Source organism: Megascapheus bottae, chromosome 7 (genome assembly GCF_031878675.1).
Source record: "Megascapheus bottae isolate mThoBot1 chromosome 7, mThoBot2.hap1, whole genome shotgun sequence".
NCBI classification, from domain to species: Eukaryota; Metazoa; Chordata; class Mammalia; order Rodentia; family Geomyidae; genus Megascapheus; species Megascapheus bottae.
In genome coordinates, this window is record NC_143515.1 from 10,251,210 (window position 1) to 10,271,070 (window position 19,861).

Sequence of the window (19,861 nt, forward strand, 5' to 3'; positions counted from 1 at the left end):
TATCCACTAAGTGATCTGGAAAATTAGACAGCAGCAGGAACCCTGGCTCGTTCTTTTGCCCTTTCTCAAGTACATTATATTCCTCAGTCCTAAGGACTCTCACCATGAGGTGAAATTAGAACTTACAAAAGGAAAATTACTGGCTGTCTCGAGTGAGGATGATACCCTATTGAAGTGGTGTGATGATGGAGTGCTTGCTTATTGAGCATTTTTATGAAGGTTATAGGGTTACAGACCTTTACACATTATTTGCTTTGGTGGAGCTTCTCAAGCCATAAATATATCCTGAAATGTACATAGGAGACTGTGCCAACAAGATGGTGCAAGGCCAGCTATCAGAGCAGCTTGGCACTCTAGCTCTGGGTGTATGTATGCCTCTGCCGTCCCCTGCAGGACAAACCATAGGTTCTAATGAATTTTAGTGGAAATCAGAGCAAAGGTCAGATTCAAAATTACACCCTGTGGTGATTCAACTCAGTCTTAATCTTGACTTCCACTGGGGGTTGACTTCATGTTGATGTGACTAACTTCAAACAGAACACTTATGTTTAGCGTATCCTAGTTACTTAGCAAAGACTAGCTTTAAAATAGACCTGAAATATGAGACTGAGAACAGAAAGTTGGAGCAGGCAGGCCTCTGAGAGATTAACCCCGATTGATTCATCATGGCTTGCTGACACTTGTTTGGTATCCATACAGACTAAAGCTCTCTTTTAGCAGGATCATAAACTTAAAATTGGAAAGGGCTTGACATACTTTGTGTTAAAAGAAAAAAATCTTTATTTGTCTGTTTTTTTCTGTACCTTACAGACTTAGCTAAGTCTGTCCTGAGGTCGGGCTGCCAGACAGTTCGTGCTGGCATTTCTATGTGGAACTCCCCCCTTCCCACTTGTCTGTGGCTACATCCTTCAGCTTCACAGAGGCAGCTTGACTTTGGGATTCAGCTCTATCAGTTTAGGTTGCTGAAGTTTTTCAATACCAAGTCTCCCACCCACATGAGCTCAATACTTCTCTGGTTGACTCCCCCATCCAGAACGGAAAGGGGCACCCCTGGGACGCCTCACTAGGGAGCTGCTCCTGGGTCTCAGGCTGGTTCTCCAAACAACTTTGACTCTTAGGTGTTCTTCTCTCACACAACCTGCTTCTCCACGGTGTTTTCCTGTTGTCCTAGGATTTCCTTAGACAACAGTTGGGTACAGGCACCAATGAGCTAGACATCCTTTTCTGACAGGAGCAGCTGCAGATCTGCAGTCAGCCAGCCTTGGGCTCTGAGTGGCTCATCAGCTAGGCAACAACTTTCAGGGGCTGAGTATAAAATGGAATAACCAACACATACCTGTGTTTTGGCCAGGTGCTCTATACAAAAAGCATTAGCAATGTTTTAGGGTTTTTTTTTTTTTTTTGAGGCCTTTATATTTGAGATAGTGGTGGAGGAAAAAGAGAATGACCTCAAGCCTGTTTCCAGGGATAGCTATCAAGGGCCCTCAGTGGTTACCATGGGAACTTCATTACATTACAGGCTCTAGTCAAGACCAATCAAAACGGATTCATTCATCAACTCCAGAGGGTAAGGCACTTGATACGGGGGCTCACTGTGCTGTGAGAATCTTGTATATAAAAAAGCGAAACAGAACAATTCAAGGCTTTTGAAAAAAGCATCATTTATTTCAAAGTACAACACAAAGTTGTATTTTTAAGAAATACACATTCAATCTTGTATCAAGACTTGACTATGTGCATTTCAGTTTATCTTTAAAATAAATTCAGGTATACAAATCTTACATACCTCAAGTACAAACAGCACAGAAAATGCATATGGTCTCAATTGAATGTTTTTACATTCATCCATTGTTCTTAAGTTGACTTACATTTCTGTAATCTGCTTTTAAGCCAAGACAGCCTTACTTTAAAAAAATACTCTGTATTTTCAGCACAAAGTCCTCATACATTTTTAAAATTAGATCTTGGCGCATAATATTCCGAAATTATTAAAAAACAAACTTGGTAATTTAGTAAAATTGTCACATGCCAGGACTTTTGAATCAACTCAAATTACTCCCTTAGCTGTAATGCCAAACTTATGTTCATACAGATAAAGAAAGCATGGGAGAAGACAGGTGGGGAGAACTGGAGAGCAGTTAAGGTTTTCAGATGGACATTTCTTAGTGGTCTGTGGCTGAGTTGAAACTTCTCTACAAGCACAACAGCAAATCTCATAGTATCATAATTGCAAGAAAGATCTGAAAGAAGCGAGTGGAATAAGCCTGCCCTGCTGAAGTCTCTTTTGCAAAGATGAGGAGGGTGGGGAGTGGGAAGCAACAGCAGTAAGAGCCTTAAAAAGATGTCTCAAAAACTGGCGTATCATGATCTAGATGAGGGGCCCCTACTTTTGTTTGTTTTGCCTAATTTCAAGTTCAATTCTCATGAGGGAAGTGTGAATTAGACCAAGGGTCAGAGCTTCTTCTTCCAATTGTAGGGCTCCATATCCGCCAGGGGTTGTAGGTCTGTCCAAGGTCATCTGATGGATTGGAAGTGGAAGGAGCATGGGTAGTGGCTGAGTTTTCTGTGCCCATGAGGCTGATGCCTGACAGCGTGTTTGCTGGAGTGGTGAAAGGAAGGGCACTGTTGAGGTTACTGGACCAGATTGAGCTGCTGAATGGAGTGGAGGACCACAAGCCGCTGGTATTGCCAAGGATGGACTGTGACAAAACACATCACACATGGCTGGGCATTAGAAGAGAGACAGGCAGGAGGCAGTAAAGAGGTTGTATATAAAATAAGGCTCCGTATGTCCTTCAGTTCACCATATTTTTTTTTTTTTTCCTGGTACCAGTGTTTAAACTCATTGCCTCATACTTGGTTGCTCAGTTGACACTACGACTGGGACCATACCGCCAGCCTGCTATTTTGCTATATTATTATAGAGATGGCGTCTCTTAAGACTTTTGTGCCTGGGCTAACCTGAAATGGAGATCTCCTGGATCTCAGTATCCTGAGTAGTTAGGATTATAGGCATGGCACCTGGCTTATTTTGCTTAAACCACATTTCATAATGTTATGCCAGAGTCTGAGCACACAGCTGGAATCTTCCAAAGAAGCTGGCAAACGATGGCACCAATGAGTTACCTCTGTGCTCTGGCTGTGCTATTTCTGTACCTTGAAGGTGGGGCTGAGAAGCTGAACAGGTGCTGTGGAGAAAGGACAGCCTACAAGGCTGCAGACACTGAGATTCCTGACTCCTTAAAATAGTTTGCTGATCCATTTTAAACAATGATCAAGGTGTTTTTAAAACTGAAGCCAGAAGGAATACAAGTAAAGTCATCCATGAAAGTAAAATTTGAGGTAAAATAGCTCCAGTTAAATCCTACACATCTAATTTACTTTGCCTGAGAACAATCAAGTAATTACATATTTTTCTGTTATAATTTTGTGGAGACTGAAACCAATCATTGTTTTTCTTTATAAGAGGGTTTTCCTTGACTCTTTTTTGAAGCATAATCTTTATAAAAGAAACCATCCTAGAAGCAGAGAATGTTGCTTCTTAGTAACAAAATATATACACAGCTTTCGATTTTCTTCTTTGTGGCCAGTGAAGCCTTGGTCAGTGGTCACCTGAGCCTCTGATGGTACAACACCCCATGTTCTAGTACCTAAGTGGAAGAAGCTGGAAAACACCCCTATCTATTAGGTAAGGAGCCAGGGATGCTTGGAAGATAAAGACAAAGCAGTGAAGATCATGAAAGTACTGCCCACCCATGGCACAGTGTTTTGTTGCTGACCGCCTATCTGCATTGGTATGGGGCCAGGCCTTGGGTACTCACAGAGGCTGTGTGGGTTGGGGAGCTAGACGATGCTGGCCAGGAGGGGCTGGGATCTGTTGCTGGAGAATCCCAAAGATAAGAAGGGCCAGGAGTAAACTCATTCCAGCTTCTCTGTGAGGCCTGATTGCAGGATCGAGATAAACCGAGTTTGCTGAAAACTTCTGAAAGTAAGCAAACAACCATCAAGTGTGTAATCACTAGAACAAGATAGGACTGAGCGACACACTCCTCTCCGCTGCTCACTCGGAGCTGACACACACTCAGAATTCTGACCCATGGGCACACATTCTTAACCCATATTCACCAGTACATTACAACAAAATGGAAACATTCCTCCAAAGAGGTCTTCTAACTAATGTAAAACTAACATAGCTAGACAGCAAGAAAAAAAGAGGAGCTGCTCTGGCATACTTGAGTCTTACTTTAGAGCAGAGTCACATGCTGTGGAGTAGACACAGCCAGCTTGCATTCTCCATGTGAGCCATCCCAAGAAGGGGAGGGAGTCTTCCGTGGAAAGGCAGTGCTGTGTGTACAGAGCTCACAGGCATCCTTGAGGAACTGTGTGTGGCAGCCTCTCACAATCCCACTAGCAGAGCACCAACACAACCTATTTCCCTCACACCAGCACACAGACCTTTAAGCATTTGACTGCTCAAGGGGCAGCCATGCTTCCTCTTAACACATGCAAACCACATCTCCTCCTCTTCCACAGGCTTATTAAGTTGTACATCTAGGGTAAAACACTCACCACCAGTCAGGTTAAAAGAATTTCCAAAGGCCGAGAAGGAATTGAGAGGGGTGAAGTCAGGGCTGCTTGGATTGCTGATTGGACTCCATAAACCCGAGCTGAATGTGATGGAAGAAAATGCAAAACGTGTAACTGTTACATGGCCCATCATGCACAGCTTCCTCCACAGGAGTGCTGCTTCAAATGTGAGAAACAAAGATGAGGACAACTGCAAAGTGGTTGCTATGCTGTGAGGATGAGGGCACAGAAGTCAGCTCCTGGCATCTTCCAACTTCCTACTCACGGAAAGCCTGGTGAGAGCAAGTGTCTTATTTATGTTTATTTATTTTTTGTAATGGAAGGCTTATTAAAAAGCTCTTTCAAGTCTAGGACTCACCTCTACTTGAGCAAGTAAGCGGCAGCCCCTATACCACTGACAGACTTTGTTTTTGCTATCTGCCTGCAAACACGGAGATAACTGCCGATGCCACCAAGTCACTGCGTGAAACAAACGGCTAGTCATTCGCTGTAAATGGTCTGCTATGTGCTTCCATTTCCTTCCTCTGAGATAGAAAACCAAAGCCTAATTGTAAACCAGACCATGGTAACAGAGGAATGAAAACAGATTTTGATCCACATATCTGGACTGAGGCAGGCCACAGGTGCCTTGTCCGTCAGTCAGGAAAAGAAACAAGATGAGCTTGGTAGAGGCGAGTAACCATTTCTCACAGAGACTCCCTTGAAAATGAGGAAGAATGCTGAAACCATCCTTTCACCTACAGGCAGAAGACGCTCACCTGACCAGGGAATGTCTAGCAATTAAGAATGGCCTACCTGTCTGAGCCATCACTGTCAAGAGGAATGTGTGAAATGCCAAGGCTGCTGGAAAAATCTGTTTTGTGCGAAGAAACTTTAGCAAAGCCATTGCCACCTGCAACAACAGAGTCTGTGTCAGTGAAAGGCAAGCTGAGAGAAAAGCCACCCATGGTACTCACCAGAGTTCCACACTGCAGCACTCACCTGGGCTCTTGTCATAGCCGGCTGTGACTGCAGCAAAGGTTGGGTTGCCGTTTTTACCTGGGAGTGAGGCTGCTTTTGCCAACTTGCTTTTGCTTCCATTGGGCTGCTTTGGTTTTTGGTCACTTGAGGAAGAAGCAGAGAGAAGGGTGAAGCTGAGGGGAGGGGTGCTTGTCTTGGGAACTCTGGGATCCTATAAGGGGAACCCTGTGTGTGTGCTGCTAAGCTGGGCTCAGGTCTTGTGACAGCTCAGTGTACAACTGAGCCTCATGGAAAATGCTGTGGGCTCCCGCCATGTAAGTGGTACTTTGTGCAACAGAGACTGTCTTTGCCTAGATCTTACTCTTTAACCTCCTGAGACTGCTTTATCAGGTAAAAAAGGCTTTCCCGAAGGTCTCTGACAACCAGGGAGGGATCTCAGGGATGGACTAAAAAAGGGAGCCATCAAATTTTAGAGAAAAACACTAGTAAAGAAGTCACTTGGCAGAGAAGCATGCTGTCGTAAGCTTGCTTTCTGACAGGCACCACACACAGGGCAGGTATGTTTGGGAAAGCTGCTTTACTGTAGTGAGGATAGAGGGCAGGGTGGGCTCCTCTCATCTCTTGGTGGTTCCTTGATCAGGGAAGGTGAACACTATCATTGAGGTATACCTCTGGGCCAGCCGCTGCCTCTTTTGACAACTGTGGAAGACCCTGACGCTGAGCCTGCCTTTAGGATGTGACCCAGGTAAAGAGTTGAATGGCCCAGAAAATGAGTGTGACAGAACAGCCCTGTGATTAATAGCTCCTTGAGAGATTTTTAACAATCAGTCGGGAGAGCCTACCTGCTGGAGCTGCTGTTGACGATGCTGCTGTAGCTACCTCGGGATGTGAAGAGGCAAGGGGCCGCAGGGGGAGATGGAGAGGCAGGTGTTGGTGAGGTCTGACGTTGTTTTAAGAAAATGTCTGCGTTGAGGGTTTGCAGAGAAAGTTTATAAAGACTGTCAGTAGCTGGAAGGGAAAAATATAAAGGTCTCATTAGGTTTCTATAGTCTTCAAAGTTATTTTTCATGGTCTAAGACTAGAATTTAAGTGCTTCTATGCGAAAAATGAAGTATTTATATGTTCTGTTTAAATATTTTAAAGAGAAAAGGAATTTGTGTCTAAGGAAGCCCCCACATTGCTCTTTATGCCATGATGACATAGGTTTAACTACTGTGTCTGGGTAGTTGAAGGCACTTCCTGGGGACCTATGGAGTCTGTCTCCACCAGGCTCATCCTTGTGGCAGGTGCAGCATTCCAGGCTGAATATTCTATGCTTTATGACAAGGACACCTTGTTTTTCAAGTCCTCAGTGTACCTGCTGCATGCTCTCTGGGCCCTGGTTTACTACCACATCCACTTCTGGTACATTTCTAAGACTGTAATCATCATGTATATATAGCTGCAGAAGACTTCGAATACCCAGTGTGCATACCTCAGTGCCACTAATGCTGCCATATGAAGTTAGGAGGGGACCCAGATACTGGAACTGTACACTGCTTCTACAGTGGGCACCCCCTGCTCTACCTCTCCATTCTACTTCCAGAACCACAGCTTATTCTCTGGTGCCATTTCCACTTTCCAGGTCATTCTCTCCAATTCCAGCCACTTTCCCCTCGGGCCCCCAGGGTCCCCATTCCCAGGGCACGACAAGACCCTAGTTATGGTAGCACCAAGTTAGGCTCTTTGCTTCTAAAACTTATGTCTTTAGAGCCACCCTGCTTTTCTTAGTGGTACCAGCACCTGAGTTGCCATCTTAGATTGTACCTTTCTCAGTTTTAACCAAGCAGGTTATCCCAGTCTACTCTTGCTTATCTGATGCCTAGGCTTAGCACCCATATTACATGCTTACTTCTGCAAGTGAAGCTACTAGCATCTCTAGCCCTTCTTGTGATCCTCAGATGCCTGAGACATGATACACTCTGACACTACTGTGTGGTAGGTTCCTTACTTGTAAAACTGTTTAGACCTCTACCTAGCCATCTCTTGATCTGGCCTCCTATTGTGCAGCTTACCCTTAGAACAGGCTATGCCATGTGCTATGATTTGGATATAAAATGCCCCCAAAGGTCCCTGTGCTGAAGGCTTAAACCGGAAACAGTGTTTAGAATGATGGATCAATCCTGGATAGACTATTAGGAGGTGGATCTGGCTGGTGGAAGCAAGTCATTAGAAGCGTGTTTTTGAAAGATATCTGTTGTCTGCTGCAGATAATCTTTCTTTCTGCCACAAGGTGAATGGCTTTCTTCTGCTAGTCCCTACTACCATGATGAAAAGCAATGGAGCCAGCTGACCTTGGGATAAAACCCCTGACATTGTAAGCCCAAATGAATCTTTCCTCATTTAAATTACTTGACAGGTATTTTGTCACAAGTATGGAAAAGCACACTCAGCCTTAGGGTGCTTGCCTGTCCTGAGGTGTTTGTACAGATCTGTCAGTGAATGGTTAACCCACTGCTGCAGAAGCATTTGATAAAGGACAATGAAAATAACACTGGTCACTGAAGGCTACTTGGCACAGAAGATCCAGGAATACAATCAATCAAAGAAAGGCTGGATAAATGGGATGGCATTATACTGCAGAGCTTCTGCATGGCAAAGGACATAGCTAGCAAGGTTAACCCCCCCAAAAATAACCCCAAAAACCCAGAGATAGGGAGATCTTCACTAGTTATATAACAAAGGCCTTATCAAAAATATACCTAGATATCAAGACATTAAATCCCCCAATAACAAATCCTCAAGCAATTGCCCCATTAATAAGTGGCTAAAGATGAGATATTCAAACGTCTCTGGTTATAAAATAAATGCAAATCAAAACAACATTGAAATTCCACCTCACCCCAGTTATAATGGACATTATCAAGAAAACAGAGGCTGGCAAAAGGGAATGTGACTACACTATTGGTGAGAATATAAACTAGTTCAACCACTCTGGAAAGCAGTATGGAGGTTCTGCAAAACAGAGAGCTCCCCTGTGATCCAGCAATCCCACTCCTGGGCATTTACCAAACCAATCAAATGAGGCCACAGCAACGCTACCAGCACTATTCATTGCAGTATTATTTACCATACTTCAGATATAGAACCAACCCAGATGCCCCTCAGGAAATGAATGGATCAAGAAAATGTGTATGTACACACACACACACACATACAATGGAATTCTATGCTTCCATAGAAAGAATTATATAACCCCATTCGTAAGGGATGGAAAGACTTGGGGAAAAAAATCAGATATTATGTGACATTAGCCAGACCCAAAGAAACATAGGCTCCATGGTTTCCCTTATTTGTAATTAGTATACATCTAGGGTAGTCCTAGCAGAGGATCACCACAGCTCAAGAGGTATGTACACATGACCATATAAAATTATGCTAATCAAAATATACTGGATGAAGTTCTTTCTTTCTTTTCCCTCTTCGGTTTATCCCCTATTGTCACTGTTTTTGATTTTGGTAACCTGTGTCTACAAATATGTTCATCTTATTTGGGAAGAGGAATAACAAAATGATCAGACAAAGGGTGAACCCATGCAACAGTGATACCCATAAGACACTAGGTTGAACTGTACAACTTGGGGGGTGGGAAGAAGAGGGAAAGTGGGAGAAAACAAGGGAAGGGATAACAATGTTCCACAAGAAATGTACTCATTACTTCTGTAATTGTAACCTCTCTGTATATCACCTTTACAACAAAATAACATTAAATTAAAAAGTACATAGGCTGGCGCAGTGGCTCACACCTGTAATCCTAGCTACTCAGGAGACTGAGATCTAAGGATCAAAGTTCAAAGCCAGCCTGGGCACAAAGGGACCTGAGACTCTTATCTCCAATTAATCTCTAGAAAATGGGAAGTGGGGCTTGGCTCAAGGTTAGGGTATTTTAGCCTTGAGCTGAAGAGCTCAGGGACAGCACCCAGGCCCAGAGTTCAAGCTTGAACATATTACTTTCTATAATAATGCTTGAATTGAAAGAGATGAGGGGAGGGGGAGGTCAAAGATTACATAGGTATACACAACTAGAGAATTGCTTTTGCTTTAAGTATTATGTTCCTTTTTCTTTTAGGAATTTCTATTTACCTTTCCATTTTTTAAGTTATGGGGAATTTTCTTGGTACCTCATGTGGTACAGAACTTCAAGGTAAGGGTCACTACTTGGGACAGTTAGTCTTTCATCAGGCTGCAGCCCTATGACACCACTTCATCCTGGCTGGAAGTCTTAAGTGGGACAACTTTAAGGGCTCAGCAGGGTACAAAATCAAGGGAGTAGTGGGAAGAAGGGGAATAGAGGAAGTAAGGATAAAAGAAAAGTACAAAGACAGTGAACTGGATGACTTTTCTGGGCTTCCTCTGGCCATGGAATAGGCAATATAGCCCTGGCAGAGTTTTCTAGTGCGATAGGTTCAGAGCAAAGTTCAAAGGGCTGGTTAAAGGCTTGGGACCAGGCCAAGTTGTTCCTTGGCAGGAACAAGGGTTGAAGAACTGTTACAGGGGGCTTGGTGACGAGCTACGCCCAGAGGGCCCTATAAAAGGATGCAGAGCCAGTTACAGCCTCCATGCTCCAAAAGCTGCTGCTCCAGACTCTTGCCTTCCACTTCCCATTGTGCCCCACCCCCTGCTTCTTTCTTTCTCCCTCTCTCCCCTCTCCCCTCCCTCTCTCTCTCTCTCTCTCTCTCTCTCTCTCTCTCTCTCTCTCTCTCTCTCGCCAGTCCTGGCTTGAACTCAGGGCCTGAGCACTGTCCTTGGACTTTTTTCTCAAGGCTAGAGCTCTACCACTTGAGCCGCACCACCACTTCCAGCATTTTCCTATGTATGTGGTACCGAGGTCTTTGTGCATGCTAGGCAAGCACTTTACCACTAGGTCAAAATCCCAGCACCCACTGCTTCTCTTTTATATGGCATGGAGACAAAATCTCATGGGGTTGGAATCCTGTTGTCTTTTCCTCAGGGCCTGGTGGCATCACTGCCAGTCAGCTTCAACAGCTAGAAGGCTGGCACCCCTTTCTGCTGGTGCTCAGTTTCACAAAGGAATGGTACTCCACAGCAGAGCTTGCTTTTCTGCTAGGCCTGAGAACAGCCCTATGATACTGGCTAGGGGAAAATCTAGCAGACATGTTTATTGGGCACCTCACCAGAGCATCCAGCTTCTTTGCCTCCATCAGTTTACTCTGTTCTTATCACCTATATTTCATCTAATCGACATTCACCTTAAATGATCTCACTGTTAACTTGATTGTATATTTAGTCCTCTCCATTTCCCCTTAAGTACAAGCAGGACGAGTACAAGGCCATTCACATATGGTGGACAGAGCAGTCCTAAGGTTAGGGTGACTGTCCCTAAACACGGATCGCAAGTCCTCAGAGTTCCTTGCCTCTGCTGTCTTCCATGGTAGGCCAAAAGTGACTAGAGGGTGAGGACTTCTACTTTCTGGTGGGTTTTTTCTCTAAAAGTTGTGAGGCTGACAGAAAACTTCACTTTTACAAAGCTAGTCACTGTTCTTAAAAAGCACACAATTCTTAGGATGCTCAGATAGTGGTGTGGTTGGTATACCAGTAAAATGCCTAAAGAATATTCTCTGGATTTCTTGGTATAAATATTCTACCAGGGCCAGTTTCAATCTCTAGTAGGGTACCTGCTGGCCAAATGGTGTTAGTACCGGCTCCTCTGGCTATATCAGGTTGGCTCCAGCAGGCCACTGACAATGGAAATCCCACACTGCAGTGTGTTCATGTCGAATGGAGGTAGGCAGGTGAGGAGTATAGTGGTTTCTCAAACCCATACTTACAGCTGCCAGGCTTGTGAACTGGTACAGCATCCCACTCTGGTGGAGGAGAATCTTTTTCACCCTCTGAGCTACTGGTGTTGCCTAGTTCTTGAGTGTTTGGAAGAAATTTTGCAAGGGCGGGTGGTCTGTTATCTACTAGCTTACTTGTACCTGCACAGAAATCAGGAAAAAGTTGTTAAAGAAGAGTAATTCTCTTTCAGGACTGTTTAAAGGAAACTTTCAATGAGGATAAGAATGTAGATTTGTCTTAGGACTAGCAACTGTTGATAGATTACTGATACCTTGCAAAGATGATGAGAACAGTGAATCAAAGTGAAACTACCTTTTGTTTTCTGGGAATTTCGTGGTTTGGATCCACTTGTCAAAGTAGTTGGAAGAGGAATCTTGGTTGGGAGATTCCTACGTTGTTTACTTTCCAATGAGGGGGTATATGGTAGTTCTAGAGAACTGAAAGACAATCAAGGATAGAAAATTCAAACTTGTTCTTGTTTTGGAACAGATAGTTGAAGTAATTAAACGTCATTTAAAATTGTGATTATCTTACAATAGAATCCAATACCTTATTGATAAGGCTTCCAACCTACAAGTTTACAAAGTATAACCTTATAAATAAGCACGTTTTAAAGAAAGCTTTTACTAACACTTTATAAGGTATCAAAGGACATTTTTCTTCCATCCTTTTCTCCCTCCCCCCTGTTTTTTTTTGTTTTTATTTTTTTTTCTTTTTTCCTTTTTAATTTTTTATTGTAATTAATAAAAGGGTTACATGATATTTGCCAGATAGAAGGTGCATTAATTCACATACATTGATACCCTTTCACATGTCTTGGTACACATTACCCTCCCCCCACCCCCTTGTTTTTTTTTCTTTTGCTAGTCCTGGGGCTTAAACTCAGGGCCTGGGCACTGTCCTTGAGATTTCTCAAGGCTGGGGCTCTACCACTTGAGTCACAGCACTACTTCTGGCCTTTTCTGTATTTGTGGTACCAAGGACTCAAATGTAGGGTTTCGTGCATGCTAGGCAAGCATTCTACTAACTAGGCCACACTCCCGGCTTCAATGAACATTTTCTCTCTCCCTCTCCCTCTCTTTTTTTTTTTTTTTGCCAGTCCTGGGGCTTGAACTCAGGGCCTGAGCACTGCTCTTGGGCTTTCCTCAAGGCTAACACTCTACCACTTGAGCCAAAGCACCACTTCTGGCTTTTTTTTTTCTACATACATGGTACCAAGGAATCGAACCCATGGCTTTGTGTATGCTAGGCAAGCACTCTACCACTAGGCCAAACTCCTGGCCCTCAATGAACATTTTGTTTCTCTACATTTCTAAACTTTCCATAATAGGTAAAAAAAACTTAACCTAAAGTCAAAGGATTCCTTGTTGGCAAAAGTAAGCAGAATTTATCAAAATGATTTGTAGAAAATAGGAGCAGGAGATTTCCCTCTTTGAAAAAAAAGTAGAATTTTATATAGGAAAAAAAATCCAGTTTATTGGTAAGACCATGATTGCGATAGCATCATAAAATCTCTGTCGTCCTTCCACTATTAAAACGGCTTTCTAAAAACAGCCGGAAGGCTCTTGGGCATACACTTGTTGCAGGCCATGTGCGTTGTAGGTTATTTTTAGGTAAGCTGTCTAAGTGTGGGGATGGGGATATCTATTTATATGAACTGAACTCTACCACTGTAAAATTAATTGCTTTTAAGAAAAAAGTGGCAGACTGTTTTATTTTTGCTGACTCATCTGTTCTTAAATTAAGAGATGATCCTCAGTCAAATCTTATTAATGTAAATAAAGCAGGCAAGAACCAATTTGCCTTTTCTTTTCTATGATATAGAACTCCAGATTCCAAGGGCAGCTCTGCATTAGTGATTCGATAGACTATGGTATTGTTTTTTTTTTTTTCTGAAAAATCATTCTCATACCTATACCTGGAGCACCAGTGTACTACATTTCCACTGCAGATAGCTCACCTGATCCTCTATATGCCTAACATCAGAAGCATGTGGCTGTTCCAATCAATCACAGTGAATATTAGACATCAGGAAAACCCCAAGAGAAACTTGAAGCAGTGTCTATCTTTGCCACTAAGCCTTACTAAAAAGCAATAGCAATAAACCAAAACCAATACCAGGCTTTCACCAGTATCTCCTTTCAAATGTTTTATTTCTCTTCATTTTTTCTCACCTGGCTTTCACATCTGTTGGGATTTCTTTCTTAACACTTAACAGTTTTTTGCTTTTTTGTTTTAGTTGTGACATTTCATTTTCATGTTTTTCAGGCATGGCTTGTTTTCCTTTTTGCTTTTCTGTATCCTGTAAAAAAAAAAAGTGTATATTTAATTGCTTGAAAGGATTAATGTCTGAAATCAATTCCATTTCAAGATTCTGACACAAAACCCAAGATGTAACATATGCAAGTCATATGCATAAAAAATCCTTGAAATCTATTGTATCATTTTGTCTATTTTATAACTTTTTTTTTTTTTAAATGCCAGTATTGGGGTTTGAACTCAGGGCATTGCATTTGCTGGCCTTATTCAGTCGGCACTCTGCAAATTGAGTCATGCCTCCAGCTGGCCTTTTTTTTTTTTTGCCAGTCCTGGGCTTGGGCTCAGGGCCTGAGCACAGTCCCTGGATTTTCTCAAGGCTAGGGCTCTACCACTTGAGCCACAGCACCACTTCTGGCTTTTTGCTACGTATGTGGTACCGAGAAATTGAACCCGGGTCTTTGTGCATGCTAGGCAAGCACTCTACCACTAGGCCAAACTCCCAGCCCTTCCAGCTGGCTTTTTTGCTGGTTATTTTGGAGATGGAGTCTCCCGGGCTCTGAACTAAGGTCCTCTGGATCTCAGTCTCCTGTATTACTAGAATTACAGGTGTGAGCCCATGGCACTTGGCTCTAGCCATCTTTAACTTATTATAGTTATGTTCTTGTAAGGCAAAGTTACAAACAGTCTCATAATCCTATCCTGATGGGGTGGGTGGTGGTAATGGTGGCAGTTATTAGTAACATCTCATTTTCCAGTGTAAGGAGATAAAATTTTGTCTTTATTTACCAGAAAAGCCCAGCAAGGATTACAATATAAAGTTAAACACTTCCAGCAATGTGCCTAATCCTGAGCACAAAACCTGGCATACACTCCACTGCAACCAATAACATTATGGTGGCCACTGTAATGCTAACTACCACTCCTTTCAAAAGAAGGGCCCAGGTGTTCATTCACTTATCCCACATACATTTATTGGCTACCCATTTGGTGCCAAGCAGTGGAGTTACCAAGAGGGTCCAATCTCTTCCCCCAAATGCTGTGAAGTCTAGCAGGAAGGAGGGACACACAATGGTTGATACATTGGCCAGGATGGAACACAGAGAGGCTGTCCTGCCTGAAAAGCCATCCAAGCTACATCTTAAAGTCATGCTATTCAATTAGCTCACCAGCTGCTATTTTCAGTCCTTAGCTAGAACTTGTATTACAAGTTTTGAGGGTAATTTGACCCTGCTGTGGCATGAGTCACACATGAGTTCAGAGGACTTGGCTCCAGAGCAGGGTGTGTATGTATCTTAGGGACTGATGATCCTAGTGGAGGAGATGCATGTGGGGTGGGCTGTACTAAAAACTTGGTTCTTTTCCACAGTTGCTCAAGAAGCATGGGTAAGTGGGACACAAGCAAAGGCATACTTAGCAAAGGGGGCCAGCCATGGGTGTGTGGGTCAAGCATGTGGTTATTAGCACCTACCTGCCAGCTATCTGGCTTCACAGTGTATGGTAAGACAATCTGGATTTAACAGGCCATACCAGGTCAATCTAATTAATAGTCAAGAATAAATAACCAGAGGTGGAGCTAATACCCTCTCCACCCATGTGTTCTTTTTTGGGGGTTGGGTACTGGGACTTAAACTCAGGGACTCATGCTCGATAGGTAGACTCTAACACTTGAGCTATACCCTCATCCTTTTCTTTCCCTCTAGATAGAACCTCAAGGTTAGCTGGGAGCAGGATCTTCCCTCTATGCCTCCCATGCAGGTAGGATCACAGACAGGTGTTCCCATGCTCAGCTTGTTGGTTAAGATGAGGACTCATTAACTTTTTTTTTTGGCCTAGCCTAGATTCAAACTGTAATTCAATCTCTGCTTCCCGAGTAACTGGGATTATACTAGTATAACACCATACTTGCCCCACATATACCTTTTGAGACTATTTTGAGTTACTTTTGAGATTATTTTGAGTTACTTAAGTATTTTCTGAACCTTTGATCAGGTTAAGCACCTGGTACCAGACCCACCACCCTAGTGCACAACAGAGAAAAAGAGCTGAGAAAATACAAAAGAGACACTGACCTAGTTGGAAAGAAAACAATCTACACATCCAGGAACAGTCTAAAAGAATTAAAAGCACATAACCTCTACTTCAAAGTGCTGAGGAGGAGTGATGGAAATCATCTGAGGAAGAGGGAGCAAGCACATTTGTTTTCCAGAAGATTACCTCTGAGACAGAGCAGATGACATGGAAAATGGGCAGGAACAACAGAGGCGCGACTGATACTGGGGCTGAGAGGACATGTCAGCCAGAGAAGAGGCACTAGAATGTGACCAGTAAGGAGACTGAAAAGGTAGGCAGCGAGTGTGGAAAAGCCTGTGCTCAACGGGCTTTCCAAATGCCACTCATATATATAGTGGAAACTGCTGAGACTTCAGTAAAGATTAGTAAGTAGTCGGAGTCCCAATCTCTAGTAATTTGTACTAGTAAGACTTGTAATACAGTAGGTAGATTGCCACACCGGTGCTCCACTTTTCATAATTAAAACCAAAACATTTTGTGATGTACAGTAATTACTCTAGAAAATTCCTCACTTTCAAGAAGCTTCTATTATGTACTTTACTACCATGATTCCAAATGCTATTTTCTAGATGAAATATAACCAGCCAGCTCCCAAACTGGGACAGGTTCTGCAGTTTTTTTTTTTTGTTTGTTTGTTTTTTTTTTGTTGTTGGTGGTGGTGGTGGGACCTGAACCCTGGGCTTGGGTGCTGTCCTTGAGCCCTTCAGCTCAAGGTTACCCCTTGAGCCACAGTGCCACTTCTGGTCTTCTGGTGATTAACTGGAGATAAGAGTTTCACAAGGGGCTTGGAGTGTGGTCTGGTGGTAGGCCTAACATGCACAAAGCCCTGGGTTCAATTCCCTGGATCCACATACACAGAAAAAGCAAGAAGTGGTGCTATGGCTCAAGTGGCAGAGTGGTAGCCTTGAGCAACAAGTGTCAGTGCCCAGGCCCTGAGTTCAGGCCCCAGGACTGGTACCAACAACAAAAAACAGTTTCACGAACTTTAGTGCGCAGAATGACTTTGAAAAGTGATCTTCAGATCTCAGCCTACTGAGTAGGTGGATTAGAGACATGAGCCACGGGCACCCAGTCAGAGGATGACTTTTTAGTCATTCAAGCACATTCATTCAAGAATGAATCCTTGAAACATGTGGACATGATATATAAAGTATTAATTAAAACCTGGCCCCTACAGGTACGTTCCTGTCCCCAGTCAGTGCTTTGTGAGTCCCTCATACCTCCTTGAGAAGCGGTTCTGTGTCAGGGTTGGAGGTCTCTGTGGTGGTGGAGGAGCTGTCATCGTCAGCCAAGGCATCCTTTAGTTCATCCTCCTGAGGCTTTCCCTTCCCCCTCTTTTCTTTCTCCTCTTGCTTCTTCGGTGGTTTAACTTTACGCTGAAGAGGTTTTGCCTTCCCTAGGGATGAAAATTAAAAAAAAAAAAAACAACCCTCTTAATCTGCAAATACTTTAGAAAAGAAGGCTATTATAAATTTGTTTTTGGAAGAGGTTGGACTCTTCTCATTCTCTTCTTATTAATAAAGACTTTTTTCTTACTTACTTCTGCTTGATTTTAAGCAATCCAAATCTGGTTTGAGATTGCCAGTAGATTTTTTGATGGTTCTGGGGCAATTCAGGGCTTGGGTGCTGTTCTGAGCTTCTTTTGCACAAGGCTAGCACTCTCCCACTAAAGCCACAGCTCTACTTCTGGTTTCTGAGTGGTTAATTGGAGTCTCATGGGGAATTTTTTGCTGGGGCTAGCTTTGAACTGACATCTTCAGATCTCAGCCTCCTGAGTAGCTAGGATTATAGGTATGAGCCATTGGCACCCAACAAGTAGATTGTTTTTAAAAATCAACTTCATTGAGATACAGTTTATATGCATGGAACATAACATATCTTAAGTGTACTACTGTTGGATAAACAGACTTTGGATAAAGTTAGTAGACTTACCGTATCAGTGCCTCTGTATGAGGCTACTCATTAGTAGGTAATGGGGCTTTGATAAGTCACGGTAGTGAAAACGAGACTTGAGATGGAAGCTTAGAGGTGACACACAGAATGAGCTTCCACGTGCATTATGTGGAGGGTACCAAGAACCGTGGCAGAGGAGCCATAATGGCTGGTTCCTGAACTGGCTTTCTGGCAAGCTGGTATTGATCTCTGATGTATATGATAGAGACAAACCCTGACAGGGTTTGAACTGAACAATTACAAAAGGCCTTTAGGATAGCAGCTGGCACAGGAATAGTAAGTAATGCTATACAGTCTATGGACAGAGTAAAATAGATTAGGAAAAGACTGGTATTCTACCAAGACAAATGAGAACCATACCACAACGTATTTCTTGATTATGGGTCATGTGCTGGGAATATAATACTAAGCAGCATGATCCTGGCCTCATGGAGCTGACATGAAGACTGGATGGATGTACAAAAATAAAAATCCTCTTATTCTAAAACCTTAGGCAGGTGGACAGATTACAGTGGCAGAGGCCACAAAAGCCGTATGTTAACCTATTCTGTGTAGATCACCATTTCTAAACACATCCTTAAAAGAAACAGTGTGATGGGGTTGGGAGTTTGGCCTAATGGTAGAGTGCTTGCCTAGCATGCATGAAGACCTGGGTTCGATTCCTCGGTACTACATACATAGAAAAAAGCCAGAAGTGGTGCTGTGGCTCAAGTGGTAGAGCTCTACCCTTGAGAAAGTCCAAGGACAGTGCTCAGGCCCTGAGTTCAAGCCAGGACTGGTAAAAAAACAAAAAACAAAACAAAACAAAAAAAGAAAAAAAACACCAAAAACCAGTGTGATGCTTTAGCCAAAAGAATGCCACTATTGTTACCAAAGACTCAAAATTTGGCATCTAGAACAGGAGTTGACAAACTTTTGCTGGAGGATCAAATCTGGCCTACATTCTGCTTTGTATGACTTGAGAGCTTAGAAGGATACTTCCATTTTTAAAGTGATTAAAAAAATAGCAACAAAGAAGAATTTGCAGCTCAGTTTGTAGCCCATTCAGGCTTAGATACTTACTGTTTGGCCTTTACAGAAAAAGTTTACTGAGCTTAATCTAAAAAAAAAAATAAGGTACTAGCTGATTTTGAAAAGGGTTACTTTATCACTTACTTCACATTGATGAAAGAAGTGCTAGACTGGAAACTATAACTAGAATATTAAGTCTAGGACATTAGGGCTCTGTCAAAAAAAAAGGCAAGCAAGTTGGTTCAATGATCGTAGATCTTGAACTCCTAGGATGGGAGCTTTTTGCCTCCACATCTGCATTTTTTTTTTTTTTTGGTCATGGGACTTGAACTCTGGGCCTGGGCATTGTCCCTGAGCTCTTTAGCTCAAGGGTACCACCCTACCCCTGGAGCCACACCACCACTTCCAGTTTTCTGGTGATTAATTGGAGGCAAGAGTCTTATGGACTTTTTAGTGCCTGGACTGGCTTTGAACTGTGATCCTCAGATCTCAGCCTCCTGAGTAGCTAGCTAGGAGTACAGGCATGAGCCACCGGGCCTGGCTATATTTGCATCTTCAATTCAATTCTTAATATTCTTAGGCTTCTGTCTCCAGTACCTTCACTGATGGGATTCTGTCAGGATTAACAAATTCACTGGCATTGGCTCCTCTATTCATAACTAATTTATGCATGACATATTAATGATTTATGGTAATACATGAAAGAAAATGTACTGTGTCATTTAATATTTTTCATCATGTCTTTTGGGAATCTTAGAAGCAAAAAGTTCTGGGTAACCTGGAGTAAATGATCTAAATAATGATTTTTTTTTTTAAACCATCAATCAGTTGATTAGATTCTACTGTAAAAAATCACTTTCTCCTCCATCCCCCCTGGCCCTGGGGCTTGAACTGAGGGCCTGGGTGCTCTCCCTGAGCTTCTTTATATTCAAGGCTAGCGCTCTACCACTTGAGCCGCAACAACACTTCCAGCTTTTCTGAGTAGCTTATTGGAAATAAGGGTGCCATGGACTTTTCTGCCCAGGCTGGCTTTGAATAGTGATCCTTAGATATCAGCCCTCTGAGTAGCTGGGATTATAGGCATGAGCTACCCTGACAATAAAAAAGGGTAATGTATAGAGGGGTTACAGTTACATTCACTAGGTATTAGGTGCATGACTTTTCACATATTGATACCCCTTCT

The 19,861-nt window shown here is 42.9% G+C and overlaps 1 protein-coding gene across 3 annotated transcripts in view; it reads right to left on the reverse strand.

Annotated features, from left to right (window-relative positions):
• Positions 1-1,649: 1,649 nt before the first annotated feature.
• The window catches only part of Tmem131 (transmembrane protein 131), a 159,444-nt gene continuing 141,232 nt past the window's right edge, over positions 1,650-19,861 (reverse strand). Inside the window, exons 32-41 of one of the 3 annotated variants that reach the window (XM_090336457.1) lie at positions 16,935-17,110; positions 13,560-13,687; positions 11,698-11,822; positions 11,376-11,525; positions 6,390-6,555; positions 5,569-5,690; positions 5,383-5,479; positions 4,570-4,667; positions 3,822-3,979; positions 1,650-2,699 (exon numbers count right to left, since the gene is read on the reverse strand). In XM_090336457.1, the coding sequence (XP_090192583.1) occupies positions 2,415-2,699; positions 3,822-3,979; positions 4,570-4,667; positions 5,383-5,479; positions 5,569-5,690; positions 6,390-6,555; positions 11,376-11,525; positions 11,698-11,822; positions 13,560-13,687; positions 16,935-17,110 (1,505 nt within the window). In that variant the 3' untranslated portion in view covers positions 1,650-2,414. Of the gene's footprint in view, positions 2,700-3,821; positions 3,983-4,569; positions 4,668-5,382; positions 5,480-5,568; positions 5,691-6,389; positions 6,556-11,375; positions 11,526-11,697; positions 11,823-13,559; positions 13,688-16,934; positions 17,111-19,861 lie in introns of all 3 variants that reach the window. The other 2 variants (XM_090336456.1, XM_090336455.1) reach the window with 2 other exon arrangements.